Source organism: Micromys minutus, assembly GCF_963924665.1.
Source record: "Micromys minutus genome assembly, chromosome: 2".
Classification (NCBI taxonomy): Eukaryota; Metazoa; Chordata; class Mammalia; order Rodentia; family Muridae; genus Micromys; species Micromys minutus.
The window spans coordinates 19,421,836-19,434,843 of NC_137971.1; the positions used below are offsets into that span (position 1 = coordinate 19,421,836).

Here is a 13,008-nt window from a genome sequence, read left to right on the forward strand (position 1 = left end):
TAACATACACACACAACACAAACTCTCACACATATACATAACATGCACATCACATAACACACACACAATGCACAAATTTCCAAAGAGGTGTATACAAATTACACAAATTTTGAAACAAATCACTCTGGTAACAGTTTGAGTGCTTATTAATTACTTAAGATTGTTTTCACCGGTAAGCTAGCACATTGCCATTTAAAATGGAAGCAAACTTTTCCATTTGTAAGTACTTCCTGGATGTCATTTCATGCCAATGAGAGCACATCTGATTCACTTTTAAAAGAGCTGTATGGTTGGTAATACATTAGCAGTTAAAAAACTAAAGAAGCAAATGGGTCTAGTCTTTCAGCATATCACCCAACCTGTGCTTGTTACTTTTCTGTGATGTGAGCACACTAAAGGTACCTGTCACATAGGGTCTGTGTGAGTATCTGATACTTTTCTGTGATGTGAGCACACTAAAGGTACCTGTCACATAGGGTCTGTGTGAGTATCTGTTACTTTTCTGTGATGTGAGCACACTAAAGGTACCTGTCACATAGGGTCTGTGTGAGTATCTGTTACTTTTCTGTGATGTGAACACAATAAAGGTACCTGTCACATGTGTATCAAAGCACTTGGCAGATGAAATCATTACTGATGATTCCACTATATGTATTCACTATTCAAGGTGTGTTTTGGACAAAACAATATGATTTATTTCTTTGTAGGAAATCATGCTGGCACTCCTTGGGAATGAAAAGGGAAGGAAAATTGGCAGTGGGGTCTTTTTCAGACTACTGCACAGTATTGGTGGTATAGAATATTGGCTGTGAGGTATTATTACATGACCAAACACCAAAATCTGCCTGATACCGATGGAGGAGGAGACAATCTTCCTCTAAGTTCCACATTTAAAGGACTGTTCTTCTCCTTCTTTTTTAAAGATTTATTTATTTTATTTATATGAGTACGCTGTAGATATCTTCAGACACACCAGAAGAACGCAGAAGAGGGCATTGGATCCCATTACAAATGGTTGTGAGCAACCATGTGGTTGCTGGGAATTGAACTCAGGCCCTCTGGAAGAACAGTCAGTGCTCTTAACCACGGAGCCACCTCTCCAACCCAAGACTGTTCTTCTCATCATTTGACAGGTATTTCTGAATCCATAATATGTTTTGGTTTGAGACGGGGCCTTACTATGTAGCCTGACTGGCCTGGTACTGGCCCTGTAAATAAGGTTGGCCCCAATCTTTCCGCAATTCTGCGTTTGCCCTCCAGGTGCTGGGATTACACGCCGGCACTACTACGACCGCCAGGCTTTATTTCGTTTTGTTTTCTTCCTGTTTTGTCTCACACTGTAACCGAAGCAAGTACGCAATATGCAACAAGTCCATCTCTTGTGCTGGGGGTTACAAGAGTAAGATACCAAACTTAGCTCCTTACTGCTACCGGTTCCGGTACGGATTATAAAATCAAGTGATTGGAGCTCTGAGGAGCTTCCATTCCAGGGCACACTTATGACAATACGTGGGCGAATGCATGAACAAGAATGTCAACTTAGCCCAAATCTATTGCGTGTACGTTAGTTTAATCAGTACTAGGTAATGTTTAAACACCCAACCCACCCTGTCCAAGTTTAATAATCATCATTCAGAAAGAAGCTTGCGGAGTCCATGGCCCATTCCCTGGGTTAGATGGAAAGGGGTGTTCACGCTGAGCCCCCGACCCTCGGTAAGACGCCCCCGCAGTCACGGCGAGCTAGACGCCGAGCCCAGGTCACACCAGCGGGCTGGCAGCTGGCGGCTTCGGCTCGGACGCGCGTGGGCCCAGGCCGAGCGAGCAGCGCGGCAGCGGGTGCGGAACCCTTCAACCCCGCGGACTGCGCGCGCCGGCGCCCCACGGCCGGCGACGGTTGCGGCCCCACGTTGGGAGGACTTCCGGCGTGTGCCGGGGTGGCCGGATGACGTGGCTGAGTCAGAGGAAGAGGCTCGGAGGCCGGGGGGCGGGGGCGGCGCGGAGCGGGCGGTGACGGCGGCGGAGGCAGCGGCTGAGCCCGGGCCCCGTGCGTCTGTCCGCGCCCGGTGGATGTGAATCGGCGGCGGCGGCGGAGGAGTCGGTGGGCCGGCGCCCGGCCTGTGGGAGCGCGGAGAATGAGGCCGCTGCCGGGCGCTCCTGGCGTGGCGGCGGCCGCCGCGTTGTTGCTGCTGCTGCTGCCCCGGGCTCGGTGTGACGAGCACGAACACACGGTGAGGCGAAGCGAGCCGCGCGGCCGCCCTTGCCCCGCTTCCCTGCCTGTCGCCCCGCCAGGCCCGGAGTGGTCTGAAGGCCGGGGGGGCCCGGTGCAGCCCCGCGGCCGCCCGAGCGCTCCTTCCGGTCGGGCATGGCGGGGCCGGATCCGCGGGAGCTGGGAGGAGGCATTTCCGAGCACTCCGGGCTGCCTGGGCCTTGCTCCCCGGCTCCGCCTCTCGGGGCTGGTGCCCCTGGGTCGGCCCGTAGCGGGCTCTGGACCCGGGAAACTGGACGCTGTGGGACACAACGCGGCGGAAGATGGATCCGTGGTGATCCAGGCGTTTGCCAACCAGGAAATGCCCATCACTTCACGGCCGGCTCCGGCCTCTTCCTACTCTTCTCCCTCTCACTCGAACCGGATTTAAACCGTGGGGTGGGGACAGCTTTAGGGAAGCGGAGATGTGAACGGTTTACACGCCGACACGTCCTCACCCTGCACGCACTCAGTCCCCGGGACTCCCTTGTAACTTTGTCCGCGCTCTGCGAGTCCCCGGAGGACGCCCTGTCCGGGTGGTCAGCCCCTAACTGGGACAGCTCTGACCCTAGGGGCCCTTGAGTCACCCAGCCCTCAGGCCACACCCCCACTCACTTTTGCTTTTGGCCTGAAGTTGATTGGCGGTTTATTTAATTGTATCTTCACATCAAAGCTTGCCTATTAATGACTCTTGGAGTGACTTTCACCTAGAGCTGTAACGCTGTGGATTTTGTTGTTGTTGTTGGGTTTTTTTTTTTTTTTTTTTTTTTTTTGATGTTTTAATTCAGAATGGTAGAGGCGGGTAAGTGTGGAAAGTCAGGTAAACTTAGAAGATTGCTTGGCGAATTATTGTTTTTTTGTTTTTATTATTATTACTATGATTTTTTTTTGCCCGAGTAGTTGTGTATTTACTAGAATTAAAATATGTGGAGAACATTTGGTTGTAGCTGATCGGCGACAAAATGAGAGCAAACAGGGGCAGACTTTAGATTTTGTTTGTAGTGAACAAAACTTTGTTCTATGGCCTGGACGTGCTAATAAAAAGCTCTAAACTTGGCTGTTGTACCTTCAGTCACTGCCAGAATCTAATTGCTTGTGTATGCAATTTTTTTCAGAGAAACATTGACTGGGTAACACGATTTTCTTCCACACTTGTGATTTTTCCGCTTTGAGATAATTTTGGTTTCTTTTAAATTTCAGCAAGTATAGTAGTTTATTTGCCAATTTTTTAACTCTTCAGTTGCCATGTAAAATGTGGAACTTGTTGTTAGTTATAGTTCTACCATACAGACAGAAATTTATATTCTGCTTTTCAAATTTTGTATTTTATACTGCTATGAAGAGGGAAGACTTAGTTTATAATATAACTAATTGTAAGTGTACAAAAATTGTAGCATAATTCACAAATTTGTAAGTGGCACTTTCAATGAGGTAATTTAAAGTTTATTTTTATTTTATGTGACAGCTTTGCCAGCATAGATGTAGTGTGTGTGTTAATGTATGTTCTGAGTGTTTTAGAGGCTAGATGAGGGTGTCAGATTCCCTGAACTAGCGTGACAGATGATTGTAAACTACCCAGTGTAAATACTAGGAACCAATGCTGGGTCTTCACTGCATGAGCCATCTCTCCAGCACTTAATTCGATGAGATTTTATTGTTAGGAATGACATATTTACTTCATTCGTTCATTCATTCACTTCTGGGGATTGAACTCAGGCCCTTCTGTGTGGTATGTACATATTCCACCACTGAATGGAATGTTTCTTTCTTTGAAACAGGGATTTTCTATGTATCCCTGGCTGTCCTGGAACTTGTTCTTTAGACCAGTCTGGCCTGGAATTGAGAGATCTGACTGCCTCTGCCTCTTGAGTGCTGGGATTGAAGTTGTGCCCCCACCACATCTGGCTAAACCTGGAATGCTTTAATTTTTATGCACATAAAATATTTGATAAAAGTCTATCCCCTTCATTCCCCACACTGGAGACAGAGTCCATGGCTTCCCAAATGCTATGCAGGGCTGTATCTCTGCACTCCACTGGTCCCAGAAGGATGCTGTGTGAAGATACGGCACACCTGTGATAGCCGTTGTACTGGAGCGGGAGATAGATAGTCACTGCACGTGTACATCGAACAGATCCTTTACTCGTCCAAGTTTCTTGGAAATGAATCTTGGAACCTAGATTTTCATCTTGGCCAGATAATAATAAGGCTGTAATCATGGCATTTCTTTTTTCCTTTTCTTCCAAGAAGGTAGAAGTAGCTAGTGAAGGGAGAATGATACTGAAGGGAGAGACAAGTTGCCAAGGGCAGATTGCTGAGTGATGTTTACAAAGCACTTGTGGCATTGAGTTACTAATTTTGAATAACTTTCAAAAGCTAAAGCCCCGTTAGAGCATTTCCTGCTAAGACATCCCTGAAGTAATACTAATATGACTTGAAATAGTATGTCCTGTTGTGTTTCCATATATTGATTCATATTAAGTGTGTGTTGACAACAGTGAGGGCCAGAGAAGTAGCTTGGTTGTGGTGTGCTTTCCTAACATGTGCAAGACCCCAGTTTTAAATCATAGCACCTCCAAATAAATAACCCTGCCAAGGCGAGGATGTGCCCTAATGGACTAGCAAACAGGCCTAGAGAGGTAGTCATGTGTGCAGTTGTACTCAGTCTGAACACAGGTGGAATTTGACTCTAAACCTTCTCGTTAATAAGTCTTTTGGAAAAGCAAAGTTTGTGCGTGTTTTTGTATATGGGTTTGGTGTGTGTGTGTGTGTGTGTGTGTGTGTGTGTGTACACATATAGAGGTCAGAGGTTAGTCAGTTTTCCCCAGTTGCTCTCCTCTTTTGTTCATGAGAGGCCATCTTACAGGACCTGAAGCTCACTCAGTAGGTTAGACTGGCTAGGCAATACGCCCCAGGTATCCTCTTGTTTCTTCCTCTCAAATGCTGGAATCCAGGTGTGTACCACCTCTGGTTTCTTACATGGATTTGGAGAGATTTACCAACCGAGGCATCTTCCTAAGCCCACATTAGTGTCTTTAGTCAGATCACCTTGTTTTCTTAAGAACAGGGCTATAAAACACTGGATGAACTTTTAAGTTCATGAGGGAATATTTGGGTGAGTCTAGGTCCACATTATCTTACTGAGAGATTTGCACAAGCCCTGAGGCATAGGGCTAGCTCATGGGCACAGTGCACAGGTGGCCTGATGATTCATGCAAGATACGTAGTACTGGCAGCATGAAACTTGCTTAAAGTGCACTGAACAAAACCAGCCCATTCCTCACCTGTGCGCATTGTCTTAGGCATAGTTCTCTCTGTAGGTTTCCTATCTAATCCCATTGCAGCTTTGGTTTCAGGACTTCTGATGTAGGATGGCCCCACCTGTGCCTAAGATGACTTATTTTGTCTCTGTCAGAAACTTTTATAATGTACCACTGAATGATTTAGAAAAAGGTTTTAAGACTGACTTATTTTCTGTTTATTAATTGTCTGGCTTGTATGTATGTATGTGCATGCAGCACCCATAAAGACCAGAAGAGGGCATCAGATCCCACAGTGGGCTGTGGGTTGCCACATAGGTCCTGGAAACTGAACCTGAGTTCTCTGCAAGAGCAACAAGTACTCTTAACCACTGGGCCAGCTCTCTAGTGGCAGCTTTTGTTATGTTAAAAGTATAGGAACTTTAGAAACTTACTTGAAGATTTATCATGAGAATAAGGCATGTCCTACGGGTGAGTTTTTAATATGCTGGTGTAGATTTAGTTTGTACAAAATGCCAGACTTGGTCCTGTTTAGGGCTGTACTTAATGATAAACTGAAAGTTGAGGTACAGAGCTAATTTAAGAAAATCATTATCTCAACACCCTGTTGAAAACAAAAATTAGAAAAAAATACAATTTATTGGTATTAATATTCTTAAGTGTAGTTTAAATGATTAAAATAATTAATTTCTGAAATACTCGCAGAAATGGATTTTGCTTTCTTTAATAAAAGCATTTTAAAGTCAACATGTTCCTTTCCCATAGAAATGAAAGGTAGTGCTTGAGCCCTCACTTTTACCTTCTGATCCTGGGTGAGCAGTGTAATTTCTGAGTTCTCTAGTCAGAGTTTACAGAGAAATCAACACCTTTTCAATGTTCTTCCCAGGGGTGGGGGGAATCATGTCTATCCGGGGATAAAGTTTTGCTGTCTTCACCTCAAACATAAACAAAATGGGTGGGCCCAACACTGACTGCTTGAGAAGAAGGTCTTGACTTCTGAGATTAGAGCACAAGTACTATCTGATGTTGTTTTCCTCCAGAGCAGATGGAAGTCTCAAATGAAAAGCTTGGCATTGAGTACTGTACACTTTTGTTGATTTGTACAGCTACTTATTTTTTCTTTTTCGTTAAAGACTATCTGGAACTCAAGGAAAGCAAAGCCCTAGTTTGTAAAATAATAATTACATAGGCTAGAACAATTTATTACAAATCTTGCTAGGTAGCCAAAGATGACCTAGAACTTGATATGGAGCCTGAGTTGGCCAACTTAGCTTGTGTCCACATCAGCTTTCTAAAGGCTGTGATTTACAGGTGTGTTCCACCATGCCTGACTTGAACAAGTTACTTGGCATCTCATTTTTATTTTGAATGTGTAAAAGGGGTGAAATAATATGGCTTGTTTTTAACAGCTTGGAGAAGATTTCATGTTTTCATAAAGACTTGAGGACCATGCCTAGTTCCTGGAATGTAGTTGTAAAGTGGCAGCTAGTGTTGTGCTATTACAGAAGCCGATGAGGTCAGACCGTGCAAGGGATGGTCAGTTAAAGCTTTACTGGAAGAGTTCAGGAACAGTCAGCATTTCTGAAGGGCAAGTAGAATCTGACTAATTGCAGAAAAGAAGGGCATTGTAGATTTCAGGGAAAGGTGCAGTACATTTGGAAAGGAAGAGAGTGTTAAGGCATTTTGACTGGAATGGACAGTGCAGGACTAGTGTTCCCAATGAAACTCTTCTAAAGGCAGGGGAGTAACTAGGTGAGGAACACAGGAAGCTCGGTTCTCCTTTCTTGGGACTGCTTCCCCCAGAGGCTTCAGATGGAAGGAATTACTTCCATGCTAGGAACCTGTGCTGTGCTTCCTTGACAGTTCTCTTCCCCAGATACATTTTACAGGTAAATTAGAACACCCTGTTCCTCAGTGCCATTGCCCAGTGCAGGTTTTCTAAACAAATTTTAAAGTTTTTGTTAGGACTTCTTGGGATGCTTTGGGAGGGAATTAGAGTAGTCTTTATCACAGGTTTCTAAGAAGAGGAGTAGTGGAGAAAAAGCCTTCCAGAGACCCAGGGAGCTCAGGGAGTTTTTCCTCAGCTTCAAGGGAGAAAAAGCTTTCCCACCTCCTTTATAAGGTTTTGTGAAATATTTCCTTTGGTTCTTTGAGTTTCAAGATATCTTTAAACATGTTTTTTGTCTCTCTTAAGATGGAACTCTTAAGATGGTAGACTGTGTAGACTAGATTAGCTTCAAACTCATAATCCTCCTGCCACAACTTTCTGAGCTTGTGCTTAGTGTGTGCCACCATGCTCAGTGAAATTGAACTTTTGACCTTTGCTTGGGAGCCCTACTTTCAGGGGTGAATAAAGTCTGGATGAAGTAGTAAGCATTTTAAGTTAATTGTATTTGATGGCAAAAAGGAAGCCTGTCAAAGAAGTCAAGCGTTGTTTGGGCTCCATCACCTTTAGTGTGGGGTCTCATTTTACTGCTTGACTATTACCCATTAGACTGTTAGAGTTCTTAATGTTCACCTGCAGCTTTGTGTTTTTTACTGCTACTTTAGTCTCATCCTGGAGAAAATCTTAACCTACAGAATGTGCATTTTTGTTCTACTTCTTGGCTCATTCCTGTCACAACTCTACCAACCTGTTCACAGATGGTCAAATTAACATCATTTCAGAATGTGGCTTTAATATACATTGTTACCCTTAAACTGTTTGGGTGTGCATAAAATAAATGAATATCTTATTTTTAAGAAGTATGTTCAGATTTCTTATTTCTAAAGAATTACATCTATTGAGGTTTATCTCAAAGGTATTTCTAGAGTTACATATAACATTTTTACAGACTCAACAGGATTCATTAGTGGCCAGGTTCTCATTAAGAGGCACTTCTATACAATGTTTCAATCTCTTTTATCTCTGAGTGAGTACTGTTACAGTCAGCACTTACTTAGACTAAGTTGCCAGTGAACTTGACATGTCACTTTCTTCGTGTTTACCAGTGGTATTAAATACTTTGGACATTGTAACATTTTGGCTTGGTGACTAAGGTTTTCATTCTTGGAACTCTGATCAGAGAGAAGTGGTTGTGGGAGAAATCTGAGGATGTGCAACTAGAAAGGAATATTTTGATTAATGTTCTGTGATTGTACATTGGATGGGAGACCTATCAAACAGGTTTGTCAGTCATACCCCAAGCAAAAGGAGTAGTTATAGATGGAGTTGTATAGAGACATTAGTACTCAGACCCTTAATTATTTATGGCATGTATGGAGATTATCTGTAGTTGTTTTTTTTTTTTTTTTAACATCATGTATGGAGATTATCTGTAATTGTTTTTCTAAATTTACTTGGAGCAGCCTATAGTTAGTTTTCTGTATTACTATTCATCCTGACCTTTCTCTGATAGAGCAGAATTAACTCTTCCTTCATTGTTGCTACAATAGTTCTTTGTTCCTGTAATCACAACCCCCCCCATTGTTAATTATTTACATGTAAGGTTCTGTGTGGGTTGTGAACTTGAAGGAAAGAAGAATTATTCTTTATTAAATACTAAAAATTTTAAAAGTGTTTGAGACAGAGTCTGACCATGTAGCTCTATCTGGAACACATTGCATAGACCGGGCTGGCCTGGAAGTCAGAAGTACCTCTCTCTGCCTCCCAAATGCTGGGATTAATGTATCACCATCCATGTACTACTGTGCCAGGCAAGAAGGATTTTTTTTTAATTGTCCATCTATCCTAAATATCTAATTTAGGGCTTGCTGTGCACTGCTTGTGTGTCTGAACAGTAAGGTAGTTTTTATTTCCTTGATTATCTGAATGATGTCTTCCTTCTATGAGCAATGAGACAGTTAGTATGTTTTAGGGAGGTGGTGGTTATTGATATGAGCAGAAAGGAAGAAGCAGATTTTTGGAGTAAGAGTAGATAGATAAGCTAGTGGTTTGGGGTTCTCTGGAAGATAGAGAGGAGCCTTGGGTTTGAGTCTTCTAGTATCATTAGGAAAGCAGTTGGAACAGTAGATTTGAGCAAGGTTAATTTGATTGTGAACATGTTAGATTTTTGTTGAAAGTGTTTATCGATCAGTTTTCAATGGGAGAAGTGGAGGTAAAAATTATATAGCTGCTAGTTGCATAGCTTCCTGTTAAATAATTTCCTTCAGGAGATCAATAAGGTATGGAACCCATTCTAGTGAAATCAGAATCCTCAGTGATCAACACAGTTGTTGGCACATGCTAGGCCCTTCATAAACATTATCCATTGGGTCAGCTTTTGTACTATTAGCTGACCTGAAAGTACCCAAGTGCCTACTGCTCTTGTGGAGGACCAGAGTTTGGTTCCTAGCACCATGTACCTCATAACTCCCTGTACCTTAAGCTCTAGGTAGATCTGATGCCTCTGGCCTCTAGGGGCAGATACACACAAACACATATACATAATTTAAAAATAAATCAGATGTTGTCTGGTTAATATTATTATAAATTTTAAATTTATAGAGATTAAAAAAAAAATCCTTGGTAGGCCCTACTGCGGGGTTACAAAAAGGTGAAGTTGGCTGTCCCAGACCTGTGTATGGCTATGCATAATATTCACTGATGGTTAGAAGTATAACTCCAACAGAGATGCAGGATGAGTCTTTCCTGGTGTAGCTTTGCAGGTTCTTGTGTTGGTTGCAGTGTTACTTTTCTTTTTCGAGTTATTTGTCTCTAGTACAGTAGCTGCGAGAAAGACTGAGAGGGAAGGTAGCATTGTTTTGTGCTGACATGAGTTTGTCGGGAGGGAGTCTAATGATTAACGTGAAGCTGTTGATTTTCGTTCTCCTTCCTTGTGCAGGTTTCCCTGTTAGTATGCTGGTTTGAGGGTTACCATTATTTAATAGTTATAAGCCTACTTTCACAAGCTCTTGACTTTTTAAAAAAAACATTGTCTTTTGTAAAATGAAGTTTGGGGAAAATGGATTCTGAGACCACAATCAGGATAGAATTGTAGGAGTCATGATCTTTGATTTATGCACATTGGTATCAGATTAAATTTCTAATGTTTCACCTTTTTAGCATCTTGAATGTAGACAATTTACTTAATTGAAATAGGTATTTTAAAAGTGTATGTCTTGATTTTCTTGTTACAGTATCAAGATAAAGAAGAAGTTGTTTTGTGGATGAATACTGTTGGACCCTACCACAATCGCCAAGAAACATACAAATACTTTTCACTTCCATTCTGTGTGGGGTCAAAAAAAAGTATCAGTCATTACCATGAAACTTTGGGAGAAGCACTTCAAGGAGTTGAATTAGAATTTAGTGGCCTGGATATTAAATTTAAAGGTAAGTCAGCATTAGTAGTTCTTACTGACTTTGGAGCCAGGTAATTTTCCTGTATGGTATTGTCATGTACATTACAGGATGTTTAGCAAAGTAAATTGTTAATAGAATGTTTCCTAACATAGTTTTTTCCTAAAAAGTACTTTTTAGTAAACTTCTAAGTGTATATATATATATATATATATATATATATATATATATATTTATATATATATTTATATATACCTTAATAGAACTCATATTAAAGATTAAAGTGATTTTTGGAGGTGTGGGACTCTAAAAGAATATGTGGTTACTGAAAATTTTGTGTAAAACCTCACATTTATCTTGTATAATATACTCAGTGTATTTGGTATTGCTATACTAATTCATCTTAACACCTGTAGAATATTTAAAATTTAAGTCAAGCACTGAGGTTTGAGGGGACTCCTCTTTGTTGGAGCTGTCAGTGAGAATGTGTATGTTTATACTTAGTACTTTACTCTGAGATCTCAGCACTCCCTGCACAGGGATTTGTAGAACCATGGCTAAAGCATCTCTGGGAAGTTGAAATTTTGCTGAATCTTTGATCTAGAAGTTTTGATTTTTTTTTTTTAATAGAACATGGGTTTTGTACTCAGGAACTTTGCTTTTAGCCTTATTTCTTTTACTTCATTGATTTTAGTAAAATTGTTTGCTCAATTTTGACTTCTTTATGTTTATGGATAGGTAATATAGATAGTAACTGCCTTCTGACATTTTTAGTGCATTGGGAGAAGACTACAGCATGCAATAAAACGATAATGTTACTTTGATTTGTTAAATCGTCTTCTTACTTATCAGATTTCTATTTGTTACTGTTCTGAAAATAGATGCATATATTTATGCATTCCCCATAATGTCTCTTGAGAGTTAATTATAAAATTGAGTTGTAAATTTAAACCATAGTGGTGTGGCCTATAATTTTATGAGTGTTAGAAACATGCCCTGAGGCTTATGTTTTAGTTTAATAAAGTAATTGAAATATTTAATCATAAATATGAAGAAACTAAATGGAAATGTGTGATCTTTGGGCACCTCAGTACTGAATTTATCCACTTACTTCTCCTTTTCTTTATTTGGTAGACTTGTCTCATTTAGTAGAGAGGAGTGAGAGAGTATGTGTGGGAGCGAGTTGGGGGGACATGCTGATTGTAAACCCAAGTCCTGCTTTGGTGCAACGATTTCATCAGATTTATACAGCAGTCTTAGCCTTCCTTCTGCAAATTCCTTGAGACCGAGATGAAGATAAGTACTCAGAGGCCATTTTCATGAGCTTGAAAGTGAGGTTTGTTTTCTTTCCAGACTAAGCTATTACTTGAGGGATGGAAGAATTGCCCATTGTTACTCCCTGAAAGGTTCTTAGGGCCTAGCCAGCTCTACACCTTCTGTTGGATATGCTGCTCATTTAGGTTGTCTAGGTGAAGTAGTCAGTGGAGAGGATTTTGTTTACTGCTACAGTAGACTTTTGCTTCTTTGGTTCATAATTGTTCCTGATTGTTACTCATTGTTATTTGTAATAAACTTTTGGGTAGAATGTACCTTTGGAAGCTCAGATGTAGGGCAATTTGTTCATGGTATTTCATACATGCTAATAATGATGTAGAAAGCAGAACATTGTCTCATATGAAACGCTGATCAATCAATCTGTTTATTATTTTGAGCTGTTTTAGAGTAGAGACTTGTGAAGCTCAGGCTGTCCTCAAATTTGCTATGTGTCTGAGGCTGTCCTTTAGTTTCTCATTCTCCTCACCTCCTGTGTGCTAGGACTACAGACACATAGCATTGTATCCAACCCAGTGTTTTTAGTCTTTGATCTCAAGCAGTTAATTTTTTGATTCTTCTAAAGGTGTTTTCATATGGAGTAAAAAATTCAAAATACACACATGTGCACTCATACCCACGTGCTTGCATACATACATACACAAACAAATATTATTAATTAATTTATTTAAACTTAGTAAATTCTATTAGGCTAATGGGATTGGTGCCATTTTGTAGTGTGAAGGTCACTAGAGAGATTATTTTAAGGAACTAATCATATTCTTGGTCTGAAGACTATTTTAGGTCTGGGTTGTGTCGGATGCCTCTCACTTCAGTTTTTCTGCACAGCCTTCTCTTTATATGCTGGTGCTAGACAAAAATGCTAATTGAGATCATTTAGAGAAAATACA

General features: G+C 41.2%; 1 protein-coding gene across 1 annotated transcript in view; it reads left to right on the plus strand.

Moving 5' to 3' along the window:
* The first annotated feature begins 1,718 nt into the window (after positions 1–1,718).
* The window catches only part of TM9SF3 (transmembrane 9 superfamily member 3), a 47,330-nt gene continuing 36,040 nt past the window's right edge, over positions 1,719–13,008 (plus strand). The window contains exons 1-2 of the mRNA XM_080912142.1: positions 1,719–2,228; positions 10,624–10,819. Of these exons, the coding sequence (XP_080768268.1) occupies positions 2,133–2,228; positions 10,624–10,819 (292 nt within the window). The 5' untranslated portion in view covers positions 1,719–2,132. The remainder of the gene's footprint in view (positions 2,229–10,623; positions 10,820–13,008) is intronic.